Source organism: Semicossyphus pulcher, unplaced genomic scaffold, assembly GCF_022749685.1.
Source record: "Semicossyphus pulcher isolate SPU_LCO1_2020_fin unplaced genomic scaffold, fSemPul1.0.p SCAF_15, whole genome shotgun sequence".
Taxonomy (NCBI): Eukaryota; Metazoa; Chordata; class Actinopteri; order Labriformes; family Labridae; genus Semicossyphus; species Semicossyphus pulcher.
In genome coordinates, this window is record NW_027211659.1 from 1860658 (window position 1) to 1878846 (window position 18189).

At 44.3% G+C, this 18189-nt stretch overlaps 1 protein-coding gene across 2 annotated transcripts in view; it reads right to left on the reverse strand.

Annotated features, from left to right (window-relative positions):
* Positions 1 to 18189, reverse strand: part of kalrna (kalirin RhoGEF kinase a) — a 163668-nt gene that overhangs the window by 32477 nt on the left and 113002 nt on the right. The window contains exons 39-40 of one of the 2 annotated variants that reach the window (XM_069662822.1): positions 15401 to 15479; positions 14640 to 14807 (exon numbers count right to left, since the gene is read on the reverse strand). In XM_069662822.1, the coding sequence (XP_069518923.1) occupies positions 14640 to 14807; positions 15401 to 15479 (247 nt within the window). Of the gene's footprint in view, positions 1 to 6146; positions 6328 to 14639; positions 14808 to 15400; positions 15480 to 18189 lie in introns of those variants that run through there. The other variant, XM_069662821.1, reaches the window with a different exon arrangement.

An 18189-nucleotide genomic window follows, 5' to 3' on the forward strand; every position in this document is an offset into this window, starting at 1 on the left:
AATTTAATGGTTGACAACTAATCCATTAATTGATTTCTAATTCTACACAGCTCCACCGTAAATAAACACATTTAAAATGAATGGCTGGTTTGTGGCTTGTTACTAAAGTTAAATCTCTCCTGCCGTCGTCTCACTGCCGAACAACGATGACAGATTTACTGCAGCTGAAGCCGCTCAGCAGCATTTCTTGTGTTCCAGCAGAGCGAGCACAGGACGGGTCAGATCGTCCTGTTTACGACATGCACACATATATGCCTACTTATAACGATGAGTGCATAATGATGAATCACACCCACAGATCTGCAGCCAAGCTACTACAACAGGCGGAGAATAAAAGAAGTGGCGCGGTTACAGTATCTGAAGAATTTTCGCTCGTCTCATCGTGACGTTTTGTCAATGACAGGATGAGACAGTAATCTGGGATGACGACATTCCTCTCATACCGCGCGCTCTCTTTCACGCTCCTCTGCTGAGCATGTTGGAAAACCACACTAACTATTCAAACAATGATATTCAACATTTAAAAAATGTTTTTCAAAAGATTTAAGAGGAAACTTTAACCTACAGAAACTCTGTCTAACAACCTGTGGGTGGATCTGTGGAACAGTTTGAACCTGACGCTCAAACGAAGCACAAACTTTAGTCTGTTTCTGTTTGGTATCGAGAGGAGGAAAGCTTGTTATAGAAGTTTCATTTCTTCCTCTGTCTTTGCTCTTGGCCCTGGGTGTACACTGGGTTTAAAACCAGCTTAAATAGTTATAGGGTTATAAGGTTATACTCCTTTTTCGAACCCACACAACAATTCATATTTCTGATCTTATCATATTGTTTTTGTTTGTGATCTGTCTCGTGTTATTGACAGTTTTGAAATATATCAATCAAGCCAAACAATAAATCACGTGTTTATCTGCTGCAAAAACAGAAAACTGCATGCATGAGTCCTGAAATAATCTGCATTGGAAAAATGGAAATGTTGCCTTCAGGTGCATCCGGTAAAGTTCAATTCTTTCTTTTCGTATTTTTTCACGTCTTCTTTCCTTCACAGTGAAGTTACAAGTTACTGGGACACAAACAGAAAATATACGAGGATGTCAGATGATCTTAAAACTGTAAAAAAGGAGATTTGTTTACAGTGTTGATACAAACATCTGATTACACACACACACACACACACACACACACACACACACACACACACACACACACACACACACACACACACACACACACACACACACACACACACACACACACACACACACACACACACACACACACACACACACACACACACACACACACAGTCCCTATGGTCCCTGATTAAAGGAAGCTATAGAGATAAAAGAAGCTTTAATCGAGTCTTCAAAGCAGCAGCATTAGGAGGCTTTACAATAACACAAGTAGGTTACATAAAGGGTCGCTTACATGGCAGCAAATAATGAAGTGGAAGTGGAATTATGCACACGGGCCGGTTTTATCCTCATTCACAAAAATACTCCTAACCTGTTAAAACCAGTCCTCTGTGAGCGCTCACCTCCTGACCTGCTCATTAGCATGTAGCAACACTGATCTAAAAGCTGTTAAAAGCTTTAAACGCAGTTTGTTTGATGACAGGAGAGATGATTAGGCAGCCATTATTTCTATCTCTACATCAAACCACACATTTGTTTAACAGCTCACTGCCACTACATTTTCCCCGAGGTGAGAGCCAGCCTGAGGGATGTTACCGGACCATACGGTGAAGCTGAAATATCCTCAGCATCGTCACAAGGTATCCACACAGAACTACAGATGCCTGCGTCCTTTAAGGTGACTGAGCCATCCACACGGTTACATACATACAGGCACAGGCTGCTTCTGTGTTTACAAATGGGCACGGAAAACGAAAGTACGCACATTCATGAAATGTGTCATCCATCGTCATACCTGTTCGACCAGATAACTTCAGATTTCTAAGTAAAAGCTGCTCTCAAAAGAAGCTCTGTAAAACGGACCGAAGAGGCAGCTGTCAATCAGGCCAGCAGGGGGTGGGTCCTTTTCCTGGGAACTTGAGGACACGAAATACTCTGAGAAATATCTTTTAACTGGAATTCAAAGAGGACTACTTCAGTAATTTCTTCGTCCGTAGCTTGAACAAATACTGCTGAATATCCGTGTCAGCCAAAACACTTAAAAATGCATCCCTGTCCATAACATCAACTCATTTTGTGGGATGTCATTTTTGCCATTTGTAGCTAGTTTTGCGATTCAAACAAAGATCACAAATACAAGCTGGAATGCCTGCAGCTCTTCCGATATCCGACTACATCTAGGGTTGTCACGATACCGGAATTTCAAACTTCCATATGATACAAGTAAAAAAGAAACACTCGATACCGCGGCAACAATAACAGAAGTCCGATGAACAAAAAAAAAAAAAGATCATTTTCTTGTTTGTAGTTTGCTGTTTAGAGCGTAATCACATTCAGAAAATAACGTCTTATTTCTCTGTCTCACTGCTTTATTTACATTAACGGCGCTCGCTCTCTTCACTTCCTGTCTCTGTAAATCGACCACAGCTGCTCTCTCTCGTTTGCTCGCGGCAGCTTTGTGTTGAAAATCTGACAGTAGATCTGTTGTTGTTTTTAAAGCTTCGGTACCTTTCGGTGCTATCGAACGTAAAAATAACAGTGTATCGTTTTAAAAACACGTGGTATCGAAAAATATCCGTGTATTGACATTTTTGAAAACCCTAACGGCATCAAATAACGGTGCTGATGCTGGAAGAACAGATTTTGCAACTGCATCCAGCTGCACCCGAGAGACCCAGAACAACAACAAGTCTGTGTCATTACTCCAATGCATCGAGAGAAGGTTAAAAAAAACCTGTTCGGCAAATGTGTTTGCTCAGTGTTGCTAGAAAAGAAGTGGAATCCAAAGTATGAAGGCCGATTTGGATCTCCATCTGTACCTCTGTTCTTTTATTAACACCTTGTTTGTATTAAAGCAGAAATGATCAGATTTAAAAGCCAATCTAAAGAAATGAAGACATAAATTAAGTCTAGAGATAATCTAACAGCCGTCTTCTCAGACTGACCAGACGTCGCTCATCATTTAATCATTAGTTTGAGCTCTGATTCAAAGTCAGAGGAGGCTGAGCACTGAATCCTCGACGAGGAAGCAGAGGAATAAAGACTGAGCTAATGCTGTCTCTGTCCATTATCTCTGCTGGGAGTGTGTGTGTGTGTGTGTGTGTGTGTGTGTGTGAGCCTCAGGGTCAGAGTAGTTTCCTGCCCATCTCCAGGTTTAATGGGTAATGGAAGGGACGAAACATCCCTTTACACACCAGTTAATCACTTGGTCGCAGTGTGAGCGAGGGAGGAAGTGCCTCAGTGTCAGGAAAAACATGCAGCTGCAGCTGCAGCAGCAACAACAACAACAACAACAACAACAACAACAGGCTTCCTCCACTTTCCTCCCACTAAGTTTTCAGAGTCCACGAGCAGAAATGTGGAGTTTTCTGCCTCCTAAACGTGCAGGTGCATGCTGTAACGGACTCTTTCTAGAAACCAGTCTAACCAGCTGAGCTTCAGCGCTGAAACAATGACGTCATAGTCATTAAACTTATTTCCCAAACGTATAAATAGACGGGTTTTTAAGGGAATGCAGCGACATTTGGAAGCAGGGATTAATCTCCCAAACTGTGAGACTGTTACTCGTGCTACTTCCGCTAACATCACCAGGGATCAAATCTAAGAGTTGCACTCTGGTTTCATTTGGCACAAAGTTCAAACAGGTCCAATAGAATCCAGTTTAAATAGTTCAGGTGCCTCACTGGAACCAGTTCGGCTACATGCCAGTCACCAGTCGAGACCGTGCAACCTCCGACATGAACTTTGAGGCTAAAGTCTGCCGTCAGTCCACACACAGCTGAGTTAACCTTTAGCTAGCAACGCTGCAGGCCAGCAAAAAACAAAACGCACATGTGCTTTTAAAGGTGCAGTGTGTGGAGAACAACCTAAAGGTGGTTTTACGATTATGACTGTCAGAGCTGTGGAAGCTGGATGCATGCACACGGTAACACCACCGCAAGCCGACCTCAGTGCATTGATCAGCTTAGAGAACATACAGATACAAGGTGGCCAGAACGCAAAGGGGAGTGATCTGAACAAAACTGACTTTCAACTTACAACACGATAAAATAAATGTTAAATCCTGAGAGATACGAGGTATGCACCAAATTCCCTTTCTTTCCACCAACGTTTACAGTCGTATTTTACTTCTCTGGTCTTCATTTCCCCCCAAAATTCTCCAGCAGTCGTGTAAAGACTCTGCAGAAGCAACATGCTGAAGGGTTGGGGATTATTAATCCCAAGGAAACCTGACGCACTTTGTGTGACGCCTAACTTCCTGCTGTCACTCAGAGAAGGCGTCCATGCTGGCTGATAAATGATCTGCTGCACTTTTCATATTCATGGCCTTTATGACGAGATCTATCGGACTACAGCTGCAATACTAGCAATGGTAACAGCTCGCTAAGTGACTCGGCACATCTTTTACCGTACTTCCTCAACCCTAACAGATTAGATTATTTGTCGTTGTCCTTGGAAACGACCCAAATTAAATTTGCATAAACAAATTATATGAATGTTTCGTGACAGATCTTAAGTCTTTCCAACAACACATAACTAAACTATTGGCTCTCTAGGAAGAAGAGCATGTGAGCGGTGGAACTTCCCAAATTGGAGTAGACGCTCCAGTAGAGGGTTCAGTCGTTGACGCAGCATCTGCAGGTCAGACACCCGCCCTCGGCCCTTTGCTGCACGTCATCCCCCTCTCTCTTCTCCCCGTATTTCCCGTCTTTCTTCAGCTCAGTAAAGGTAAAATCTTTCTGCCAATGATCCGCACACATATTCAGCTGAAAGAAACGTTCCTCCAAGATGTTGCCTGTTATGAAAGTTAAATCAATTATTTGCCCGAAGCTACAACGGATCCCTCCAGTGAAACAAAGAGAGCATTGCCCTGTACTCAAGTGAACCTTAACGTCCTGTCTGCAGACAGCCATAACAAACGCAGCCGTCACCTAAAAATATCTTTTCAACTTACGTTCAAGAAAAACTAATAAAATAAATAAACAAGCCCCTGAAACTTCAAGACGGTTTGCAAAGACATCACATCTTCAGCTAAATGGAAAAAGCCTGTTGTTATTATCAAGTCAGAGATAAAGATTGAGACCTTTGAAGTTGTAGAGCCGACTGGTTGTAACAAACCACACTGATATGGCTCCCGTGTTCCTGACCTGCACCTAGGACGAGATGAAGTCTACACTTTGTCTGACTCTTGAGAAACTGTGTGTTTAAGTTGCTCACTTTAACCGTCTACAGTCATGTCTTTAGATTTGTGAATGCAACCTGGTGACAGACAGGGAAACAGACATGAAGCAACCCAACAGCTCTGAATGACATTAAGCACAAAGCACCGTCAGTGGATCCGAAAATGCAACGGTTACTATGACGATCCGTCCTGCTACACCTGCTACACACCCATACATATAAACACACGCACATACATGCCCCGTGCAGCAGATGACTGAATGCGTGAAAAGAAGATTGCTCAATCAAACGTCTGATTCTACAGACGAGAGAGAGAGGGTGTGTGTGTGTGTGTGTGTGTGTGTGTGTGTGTGTGACACATAACTTCCTGTTTCACAATTCATTTTCAATTCAAATTACTTTCCAGTCAAGTCACAAAAATAATCATTAAATAAAGAACCGAAAGAGGAAATTTATTCCTTGTATGTCTGTTTCTATGTTGGTCCGACCTTTGGTTTAGTCGCAGACACACACAAACACACACGCGCGCACACACACACACACACACACACACACAGACACACAGACACACACACACACACTCTCTCAGCTGAGTTGGGTGCAGAGAGTTGGCAAACATTACAAAACTTCTCGCTTCATTTCTCAACAACAAGAAAGAAACACTCGCTCACAGACAAACCAAACTTCCTAACCTGTAAATCATGCAACAAACACACACACACACACACACAGACAGCATACACAGATGCAATGAAACAAACACTAACACACCTGCTTACACACACACACACACACACACTAACTTTCTCTGCGCGTCTCTACATCTCGTCCCACCTGTGACGTTGTAGCAGCAGCAGCAGCAGCGGGCGAGGATCCATCCACAGCAACGCCGGCCTCGCTTCATCCTCGCTCACACACACATCCTACGCTCGCACACCTCTCTAACACACACACACATTCGCAGACACACCTCTTTTCTGACTCTGCGACTGGCAGAGTGTGTGTGCGCACTGTGAGCTTCAGGTCCACACTGCTGAGATACACCGAAGAGAGAACGAGATAGAGAGAAAGAGAGGGAGAGAGAGAGCGAACGAGGGAGGAGGAGGAGACGGAGGAGGAGCCTACACACACACACACACACACACACACACACACCATACTTGTCTTTCTTTCTCAAACAGAGTTTCCCTCTCTCTCTCTCTCTCTCGAACACACTTCACTTCTCTGGAACAGAAGTCAGAGTTAATTATTGTGAAGAGCTACTTTCCCACTGTAGAGAGCAGAGACTCGGGTTCCAGCTCTGTGTGTGGTTTGTGTGTGTGTGTGTGTGTGTGTGTGTGTGTGTGTGCGTGTCACAGAGAGATGTGACAAAGGGAATGTGTGTCTTAATCCCCTTTCAGAGACAGACTTTGAAACACTGCCGAGCTTCATCAGTTGGAGAGACATGGCATCTTGGCAGCAGAGGTTGTGTTATGTAAAATGAGGCTCTATTCAGATATGGAGGGACACTGCTGGAGAACAGCGAGTTGCACTTTTCTGGATTTTTTAAATATTAAAGAACGGTTCTAAAACCTTTTTTCAGGGACTTTAATCATTATTTTTATATCAACAATGCTTCATTACTTCTTGAGTTGCTTAAAGTGACGAAACAGGTAATTACAGCAGCTGCAGTTCCCTTAATGTTTAAACAAAAATGGGATGTTACTGCCTTAAGCTGGAGATATACCTGCTTTTAACTACGCGTTCGTGTGCGCATGATGGCTGCCATGTGTTCCCTGCATCTGTTTGGAGCAGCGTCTGCGCACGTCCTCAAAAATTAAAGGAGCAATCCGCCCCTGGAAAAAGCCCCTGTCAGTCAAAGCTGGTGTTCTCTGTCATCAATAGAAGCAATAACGTTTGAAATTGGCGCAATAGCTGTGGAGAAGGTTGTACAAACAGCTCGTGGTTTCGCCCGTTCTACATTCCTACAACACCCAGCGTGCATTGCGCCGCTCCCTCTGAAAGGAACGATCCAGCGAGAGACGCTGGAGTGAAATACTACCGTTTTCCAGTCAAGGACCTTGATCGCTGCAGGCAACGGGTCAAAGAGGTACAGAATCTGAAATATGACGAGAATATACCGGTGGATCGTCTAAAACACCTTCAGGTCTGCAGTCTACATTTCAAAGCTGACGATTTTGAACGAAACATGACATCGGAGGCGGGGCGTCCAAGACTGAGGAAGTGTAGTTTAGCGAGCTCCCTGGCCTCTGCCAGATGACGTGTTTTACGTAGTCTGGCGGAGGTTTTCCAGGGCCCGTTGGAGAAGCAGATAGCGTCCTCCAAAGACACAGAGCCAAACTGCATTTTTTTGTAGCTCCCCATAATAGCATGACAGGACTGAGGTTAAAAATCAGCGGACTGGCCCTTTAACGCTACGTGTACGTGAGATGCAGTATGCACAGGAACAGTAGTGGCAGTGCAGAGGCAAAGGGGATGTGCAACACAGCAGCAGGGACAACAATGGCAGAAAGTTTTGAAGACGAGCAGTCAGACTGTCTGAATGAGAAGTTATCTTTAGCTGCTCCTCGTCAGTATTTTGCTGAGTGGACGATCTGCTGACATTCAAAGTGTTAAAAGCGGGTAAAAGAGGAGGGAGACTGAAGGGTCATATTTTCCTAAGAGTGAAAATGTTCTGACTCAAATGTGACGACCTTTTGTTGACTAAAAACGGGACTGAAATGTCAGCTAAAACCAGAAAGGCTAAAGCTGACTAAAATGTGACCAAACCTAAAAAGCATTTTCATCTCAAGACTAAGACTGAATCTAAAACAGCTGCCAAAATGAGCCCTGCCTGAAGCAATCACCAGCCCAGCCCTGGTGACCAGCTCTATCCGGCCCCTGAGCCACCGCTGAATGGCCCGTTCTCATGCCCTGTTGTCACACAGACTAACACAATAACACCAAAGAACTGCCTGGTTCAGCGATGATAACAGGGAGGGGATCATTTTTTCTCCAACCAGATTTATCCTGCTGATGATCGCAGACTTATTCCTCTAACCTCTGATTCTGCATGCATTAATGGAGGACGAGTGTTTTGAGTGCTACTCGTCAAACCTCGAAGAGAGAGTGGGGAAGACGTGCGGCAAAGGTTCGAGGGTGTGAGTCGAGCCCGGGGCTGCCACATCGAAGACTTTAGCCTCTGTTTAAGGGACGCCGATGTGACCACTGAGCTACACCGATGCCCCAGTATGTTGGAGTTTTTACAGGATCGTGCATAAATGTATAAAATGTAATAAATGTATAAATCTCTTCTATCTCATGTTTCTCTTAACGAGACCTTGAGGACGTCTATTTAATCAGGCCAATAATCAGCATTTAGAGTGCGCAATAAACTCTAAAGGCACCCCCACTGTGTGTGTGTGTGTGTGTGTGTGTGTGTGTGTGCACCTTGATGACTGCAGCAGCAGGTAAGACAACACACACACTTAGCCTAGAAAAAAGCTGCTTCCAGCAGCTCTGTTTCCCTGCAGTGTCCCATTTTAAACACAACTCTGCTGCAGCGAAGACGATACACTCGGAAAGAACTGTCACCTCTTACAACTTAGAAAACAAACATAAAAACAGCAACGGCAGTGTGAAAACTAGAGGCACAAACTTGTTGGACATAAAAGAGAAGGAAGAAGACAAGAACCGAGATCCTTAGTCAGAGTTATAAACTGTAATTGCGACGATGGAAGTCCTGATAAGAGCTCCGTCTGTTTATGAGCATCCATCGTGTCTAATTTTCACTTCTGTAAACTTAAAAGCTTCACTATCTTCACAGTCTTTCAAAGAGGACAAGGAGACCTACTTTGTGGAGCAGTCACAAGACTCAAGGACACACACACACACACACACACACACACACACTGTGACATACACACAGGGGACGAGGGGCAGACTGAGCAAAGAGGCTGGAGCTTTAATAACCTTGCAGAAGTTAGCATGATTAGCATGTCGGGTTAATTAACAGTTTGACTCATTGATTAACAAAAAGAGGACGGTTAATTAAACAACCAATGTAGTAAATCTGCGTTCACACCATCGAACAGTTAAGGTTTAGAGTCACAAAGAACGACTTCATCACATGATGCTGGAGTTTGTTCCTCTCTGTGTCAGACATGAAATGAGTTTTCTCCATGTGACACGTTTGCTCAATATGAAACAGCTCTGCATGTCATGCTCCACTGACGAGCAGCTGAATGTGCAGAGCTGGCCTTCATGAGCTAATGCTGCAATAAAACAAATCATCTCTGAAAGTCTGGATGCATTAAGTGGTTGGCTGTGTAGATGACTGATAAATGAGGTCTGTCGGGTACCTCAGAAGTCAGCTTGGAGGGAATAAAGTCTCCAACTTAAAGGAAAGTTTGCGGTCTGGATGCAGCTGCCTGTTGGATCTGTGAGTAAAACATGCAGCTCAGAATACGACACTACAGAACAGTGTTTTTGATGCGTCTGCTCTGTTTGATATCAGCTGAGACTTTTAGTGATGCTGTATTTCTGCATCGGATGTCTTCTAAACTCTGCAGGTTCTTTACGCTCCATGCTCAATACAGACAATCTTACATCTGTGTTTGTCCTGTTCTCTCTTCTCGTCCCAAAGATATTTTCTGTTACACATTTGCAACAGAACTACAACATTAGTGACAAATGCTCAGTCTAGGTTCTACTTTCAGATCAATTTATACACGGTTTTCTAAATTTATTTGGCAAAACAAAAGACCGAAAAATCAAGGACAATCAAGAGTTACAACCGTGACAAAGGGAGCCAACCGTAGACAGCTGGTTAAATTGGGAAGTGTCCTCGTGTAACTACCATATATCGCCATTAGGGGTGCCCAAGAGAAGGAAATTGAAAACTGCAACCTTTCAAGTTGCATAAACACAAAACAAATATGGTAAAATTTGGTGTATAAGACACATTTTTAATACTTAAAAAAAAATCTATTTATAGAAAAGTTTTTTTCAATATGTGACCCAGTGTCCTCAAACCAATGTCAGATTATTTCTTTTTTATTTTCATTTGTAGATAAAATTTTGCAACCATCAGCGAGGAAAATAAACCGTTACAACCGGAGCCACCCGTGGACGTCACACATGCAGCCCTGTCTGGATATCTGGGAAGTGTGCTCCCGCAGTTACCGTCAGAGATCTTTGAGTTTACAACTTTAACATTGAAAGTAGACTTCAGCTTTCAGGTGTTAACTGTTATAAATGAGCTCGAAAAAACTGAGCTCTAAAAAGTCTCATTTATAAACTGGATCTGTTTGACTTTAAAGGGATAGTGCGTATAAATAAAAACACTGTAAATGTGCCGACCTTAGCGAAGTGTTAATTTTCAAATGATAATTTACTGACTCTTTCAGTGAGTAACTCTAAATCAAGTCTGTTTGTGGTCTCAAAGTTGAAGCGGTCACACTCTGTGACATTAAACACTCCCAACGTTTGCTATATATCTTAATAATATCTTAACCTTGTGTGCTTGTGTGTTCATTTCTTTGTGTAGCGGCTGCAGTCGTCTGATTTGCATCTCTCCACACAAACACAAAACATCCTTTTCATCAGCGAGGGCAGAAAACACACCGTGTCCGCAGCAGGCAAATCAGCTGATCTCAAACTGTGTGTGTGTGAGGAGGAATATCCCACACACATACACACACACACCTCCCTCATGTTGGTAACTAATACTGAGGCAATTGCCGTAAACTGGGTTGCAAGATGTGTAGGTGTGTGTTGGCGGGGGAAAGTTTATGGTCGGTGTGTTCAAGGTTTCAGAGTCCTGATAAGAGGGGAGGGGACGGCACGTGAACGAGTGTGTTTGTGGATTTACTGACTCATTGATGTTTCCATCTGCTGAATAACAAAAATGAGTCTTTGTGTGAAATAAATGCATAACAAGTTTCTTCCTCCACTTCCTGTCTGCTGTGAAACTAAACTATGAGCTCATCCTTATGCAGCATCCTGAAGGGAAAACACAGCAGAGCTTCCTGTTCCCATCTGAGAGTGAGGTCAACTTGTTTCTATTTTACTATAGACCCATAAAATCGGTCACACACAAACACATCTTTGTGTATACATATACACTGATGAGCCATAACATTATGACCACTGACAGGTCGAGTGACAGTGTGTTCAATATGTTAGGCAGCAAGTGAACATCGTGTCCTTGAAGATGATGAAGCAGCAAAAATGGGCAAGCGTAAGGATGTGAGCGACTCGACGACTTGGTCAGAGAATCTCCAGAACTGCAGCTCTTGTGGAGTGTCCCCGGTCTGCAGTGGTCAGTAAAAGTGAATGCTGGTTCTGACAGAAAGGTGTCAGAACACTCAGGGCATCACAGTTTGTTGTGCATGAGCTGCGTAGCCGCAGACCGGTCAGGGTGCCCATACTGACCCCTGTCCACAGCTGAAAGCGCCTACAACGGGCACGTGAGCATCAAAGCTGGACCATGGAGCGATGAAAGAAGGCGGCCTGATGTGATGAATCACGTTTTCTTTTACATCATGTGGATGGCCGGGTGCGTGTGCGTCTTTTACCTGGGAGAGACATGGCACCAGGATGCACTATGGGAAGAAGGCGAGCCAGCAGAGGCAGTGTGATGCTTTGGGCAATGTTCTGCTGGGAAACCTCGGGTCCTGCCATTCATGTTCTTACTTTGACACCTACCACCTACCTAAACATTGTTGCAGACCAAGTACATGGCTTCATGGAAACAGTAATGGCAGTGGGGTAGACAGTAGCTCAGTCTGTAGAGACTTGGCTTGGGAACCGGAGGGTGGCAGGTTCAAGTCCCGGTGTGGACCAAGCGTGGAATTGAGCTGGTAGCTGGAGAGGTGCCAGCTCCAGCTCCTTTCCTGGGCTCTGTCGAGATGTCCTGGAGCAAGACACCGAACCCCCTCCGCTCAGGTCGCATGTGCAGCCCCCTCACTCTGACATCTCTCCATGTTTGTGCATGTGTGTATTTCGGGCCTTTGTTTGTGTAGCATGTTTGTAAAAACAGAGTAAAAAAATTTAATTAAAGTATCACTATCTTCTTCTTGGCCTCTCAGCAGGATAATGCGCCCTGCCACACTGCAGACATGGTTCAGGAATGGTTTAAGGAACGACGAGTTCAAGGTGTTGACTTGGCCTCCAGATTCCCCAGATCTTAATCCAATCTGTGGGATGTGCTGGACAAACATGTTCGATCCATGGAGGCCTCACCTCGCAACGTACAGGACTTAAAGGATCTGCTGCTCACGTCTTGGTGCCAGATACCTCAGCACACCTCCAGAGGCCGAGAGGAGTCCATGCCTCGACGGGTCAGGGCTGTTATGACGGGAAAAGAGGGACCTACACAATATTAGGCAGGTGGTCATAATGTTATGGCTGATCGGTGTACATCCAACCTTTTCAGGTGGTCTGTTATCAATCCATATTTACATCTGAGTGGCGGCCCCTAATGTCTGTAGTTATCACTACAGGAGCAAAGCAAAGGAGGAAGTCATGTGATGTAGTTTAAAGAGCATCAGGAGGTGGTCGGGGTGGAGACCAAGGGGAACATTTTATCTGCTTATAAAACAGACAAATTAATACTGATGCGTCCTCATGACCATCAGCGAGAGGACTGACTATTTCTATAGAGATATTTTTAATGCCAGTAAAGGTTGCTACAGGGACGGTGTCAGAGGAGGCTTCAGATCAAGACCTGATATAACAGAACTCCAAGGCAGGGAGGAGGTGTTTGAGCAGCTGTGCAGCGCCCTCTGTAGGACAGAGCATCTCCACACACTCAAGACACCTTTGATCCAAAGATAACCCTGTTGTGTGAAAAACCTTTACAATAAAATACGGCCTAAAGAACTGATAGGACGTGAAATTGCTCCAGTAGATTGCCTCAGGCAGCAACTACAAAAGGGGAATGTATTGGCTGCAACTTAATCCTCAAAAGCAACTGTAGCCGATCAACTAAAAGTGGATCTTCCTGCAATGAGGAAATCACCTTTCCCAAGACTGAGAGTGGGATGAGAAGAATTTAACTCTATAAAGAACATGTGTCTCTGTATGGAGCTCTGTGCAGTGTGTCTGGCATGTAGGGAGGCCTGGCAGTCAGAGCAGGACGGGTATGTAATGTCCACATCTCACCAACAGAGGTCACTACAGATCTGTTTACCTGAAGTGACCTGATTAAAGGAAGTCCACTACCTCAGTCTGAAAGCATTATTTATGGGGGGTTTAATTCAATGTTTTTGCATGTTGAAATCTATTTAAAAACCTCTCCAGGACCTCAGAACATTTGTTACTGATCGGCTCCTCTAACCACATAATGAATGAGATCCATCCAATCGGCCGAGTGGAGGCACTTCAAGCTGGAAAGCCCCAAAACTCTGATATAGATCAGCTGTGTGCGAGACTTGTGACTTTTATATTTCTGCAGAAAACAAGGTCTGTAGTTTCCACAAGCCACGCGAGTTTAATTCACAACTGTGACCATCTCAAGAGTCTCTTTATAAACAACATATGAGCTGTTACAGATGTCTGATTGGACGCTGGAGGACGGCATCATTCCTCTTGGCCGTCTTACACTCATCATGCTGCACTGTGTGCTGTTTCTAGCTGCTTGAACAAGTTGGTTAGTTATAAGTTATTCTTTCTTCATCACTCGTGCTAAACCTGAAATACCTCCAAACACGCGATGACGAGCTCTTCGTCTTCTGATCCACACATTTGACTTTTGTTTCTCCGACCGTCTCTGTTGTTTACTCCTCCACTCTACACTGCCGATGCAAGGTAGGCGCTCATCATATGACATGCCAGCTCCCCCAACAGTGAAGCCCAAACCTCTCCGTCGTCCCCTGGGGGAGCGGCTGTTAGTTTAGGGAGCGCCTGATTTGATTTGCAGCAGAGTTTATTACGGGCGGAGCATTTTAAACGTCAATATCACCGTCAATCATGTTTATTTAATCGTGGGAACACAAAGTCACGATCAGGATCAATATTCGATTAATTGTGCAGCTCTAATACGTGCATTTTATTCCTAACACTAACTCACAACAAGGGTTTACTCTGTTTCTGCTGAGCCAAGTAAAGAGCATCAAGAAAACAATGCTGCAGCTGAACCTCACAATCATTGACTCTACTTCTTTTTATCTACATTACACCATGAAGAACTGATCCTGAGCCAAAATAGGAGAATAAGTAAAAAGCTTTCTCTCATCTAATTTGCATATTTCATGGCATCATAGGGAACTTTTAAACCTCAGTAAAATATCATTATTATCGCATAAAGCAGCAGTTCAGTGATGACTTAAAGATTGTTCCTCCTACCTTTCCCCGAGCCGAAGAAGCAGTCCATCTCCACGCTGGAGCGCGAGTGGGAGACACACAGAGTGGAGCTGGGAACCAGTCCCTCCTGAGGCGGGCTGCGGTCGGTGGTTCGAACCAGACACCAACCGGGCCGCTCGCTCGGCCGCTCCAACAGCTCCACCGTCTGACCTGGAGAGGAGAGGAGACGAGACAGCTGTTTTACGTTGGGGTCCTTTCAGGAGAATCTTATTTAAAGAGCTCACAGGGAGATTAAGAAGTTAAAATCTTCTGTTTTATAGCTTCAGAAGGGGAATTTCTCTCTTCAGTTTTATGGGAAGTTGTTAAAATATGCTGCTCTCTTCGCTACATTTACATTTACGTACGTAAAATGAATGACTTCAACTAAATATAACAGACTGAAGTTTTTCCTATCAACCTATCAAAGCAGTACAAAGACTTAGTGACAAAACCTTAAGGTGACTGCAAAGGTACAAAGTCCCTGATGCAAAGAAAAAGCATCTGTACATGTTGCCATAGAATATCCTAAACAGTAAGGACAGACCACAGTTAGGCCGTCAATCAAGCACATATAATGTGGCTTAATGTCCTGCCTGGATGTGATGCATTTTTAATGATACAAACATGTAAGACAAATCTTTGCACGCTACAATAAGGTTATACAGATTCTAAAGTTTTTTTAAATTTGACTTTAAAATGAAAACAGTGAACAGGTAGATCCGTTAAACTAGGACGTGTTTGCGGGACAGGGAGGTTCCTCTTACCGGTGCTGACAGACATCTCCGTGCTGCATCCTGCTGTGAAGTCCTGGAGGACGACCGTCAACTCGCAGCCGCCAGAGAGCTGCAAACACAAGCAGAGAGACAAGACGTTTGGATGATTAGATTATTCTCAACACATTACCTGCATAACAAGAACAACTCCAGGCAAAACATCTTCAGTAGTTTTCAGTGAACTTTCTAGTTCACTTTGGCCTTAAAGATTCGGCTGTAAATCCCCCTCGTGTAAGAAGAAGATAAACTTAATCCAGCCCTGAGTCAGGTGACACGACATGAGGGTTTACTGAGCAGACACTGATGCATTGCCACACACAAAATGAATAAATGCATTACTCGCAATCGATGTTATAAAAATAACAGGTTTGCAGAGCCTAAAGGCAACAAAGCTTCAAACACTGCTCCCTGAGTAAACTTTGTTTCATGTTAAAACCACAGCAGCAGTTTAATGTTTGCACGCTCTGCAGAAAGAGCAGGACAGAACAGCAGCATGCGGACAAAATAAAATAAAGTTCAGTTATAAAATCAGAGAAAGAGCTGAAATAAGCTGAAATAAAATCTGTGAGAAAGTGTGCAACAAGTCTGAGATCGAGACTTAAATCACATACGACTGATATTTCATCACACTGATGTGGATAATAAGAAATCATTTCAAGCAGCAGCTGTAAAAAATTATCAGCTGGACCATTTTCAGAGTGAATGATCGACAGAGAGACACAACCTGTAACCCACATCTGCAGTCAGTGTTCAAGGTGCAGGCTGGCCCGTCGTAACGATATAATAAAGCTGTTACGTAAGGAAGAAGCTGACTCACACACACACACACACACACACACACACACACACACACACACACACACACACATATATTCAGAACGAGTGTGAGCGTGAGCGTGAGCGTATTGCGTCAGGTGAGCGTATTGCGTCATTGCGTCATTTCCTGTTTTCTCGCTGCTACTGTGTTGTTCTGTGCTGTTTGTAGCTGTTGCTAGAGCTCGATGTAAATCGATTAATCTGCTGTAGTTATCATCACTGTGGTTATTCAGCTGCTGTGTACTTTAACAGACACTAGTTTTCATCAAGCACTCTCGTTGTTGCATTAGCGTCATATCTGCTAAACCCTTAACTTTATACTCGCTTAGCCGTTAGCTTAGCAGCTAGCTTAATCAATTGAAATGTCTTCTCCTTCTCCCTCCTGCTCTCCTGATCTGCCCTGTTCGGTGTGTCAGATGTTTAGCTCTACCTCGACCTCCTTTACGGATAAGGGTACTTGTATGAAATGTAGTATTTTTGGAGCTATGGAGGCGAGGATCACGGAATTAGAGACGCGGCTCCGCACCTTGGAAAACCAAGCATCGCTAGCTGCTGTAATCAGCAGCAAGCCCCCAGGGCCAGTAGCCGGTGCGGGACTGTGACCTCGTGATTTAACCGCTGAGCTGAACCGGCCCATGACTCTATTGTGATTGTTTTTATCCGTGGAGGTTACATACTTGTAAAACTTTTTCAAGGTAGAAAAGCTGTTTTGATTGACGTCTTCTGAAAGTAAAGTCGGCAGACCAATTGGAAACTAGCATGAGAGGCCAGCTGGAGAGACACTACTCGTGTATTCGGCGAGCCGCACACCCCGAGAGAAATGTGTTTGGCTTTTGCATCAGGCGCCGTCTTTGAGTCACGAATCCAGGTCTTAATAAAGCATCCAGGGGGTGGATAATCATTGCTACAACTCTATCCTGGTTGGCAGTTCAAATTGGTAGCAGCTAATCAATCACAAGGTGCCCACGCTCCAGAGCATAACCTGCCTTTTTACCCAGTTTAAATGGGAGCAAAGACTTGAAACAAGAGACGGAGACCATGAACTCATTAGAAAAAATGTTTGCTGAGATAATAAATCAAGAGAGAAGGACAGCCTTTATTCATACTTTCTATGATCGATGTAAAGTGGTTGAAAAAGAAGCTTTTTCCTTCTCCTCCAACTCCCCTCTCTCCACCCCGTCTCCTCTACTCTCGTTGTCTTGGAAACTTTCAGGGAGTGTGTCTGTGCGAGTGAATGCATACGTCAGCAGGGGCTCTTTACCGAGCTAAAGATCACCTAGCAACAAGGAGCCCTGCTCCCACAAAGGTGCAGTAAGTTTATACCTGACAGATGGCCACACACACACAGGCAGTATTAAACGGCCCTGCAGCTCTGTGCAGGTGTTTTCACTTATTCTGGCTGATTAGACCTGTGCTCAGGGTGAAGGAGGAGCTTCGCTGGGAGTTGTGACGTCGCCAAACTCCTTGTGCTGTTAAGGATCATATTTGCTCCTTTTGGTTGTTTTGGCACGAGCTGAAAGATCTGCTTAAACAATCAAACCGCAGCTCAAGATGCTGGGGGGTATTTTAGCTTCACTTTTGTGCAACAAGAGGACGTGGAGACGTTGTCATATCAACTCTGCATTCCTACTTTTAAAATCATGACCATCGTGGCAGAAGATAAAACAGTCGCTGCCGTTATAACCAACTGTGTGGCATCTGATAGGCCTTTAAAAGTTATGTTTATAGACATCAATAAGTTAAACTCAAACTGGACTTCCAGGATTGCATGTCACTGTCTCATGGGAACAGTCCGTGCTGTCCGTGTCCGGTCTGAGTCCCTGCTCACACCTTCATTATCACTGATCATTATCAATCAAGCACAAGATGTCCACGCCCGTCCGTGCGGTCTGGAGACGATCTGATCGGACAAGATTAGTGAAACACTGAGTGGGCGGACCGCGAGCGCGTCAGAGCTGATCCGA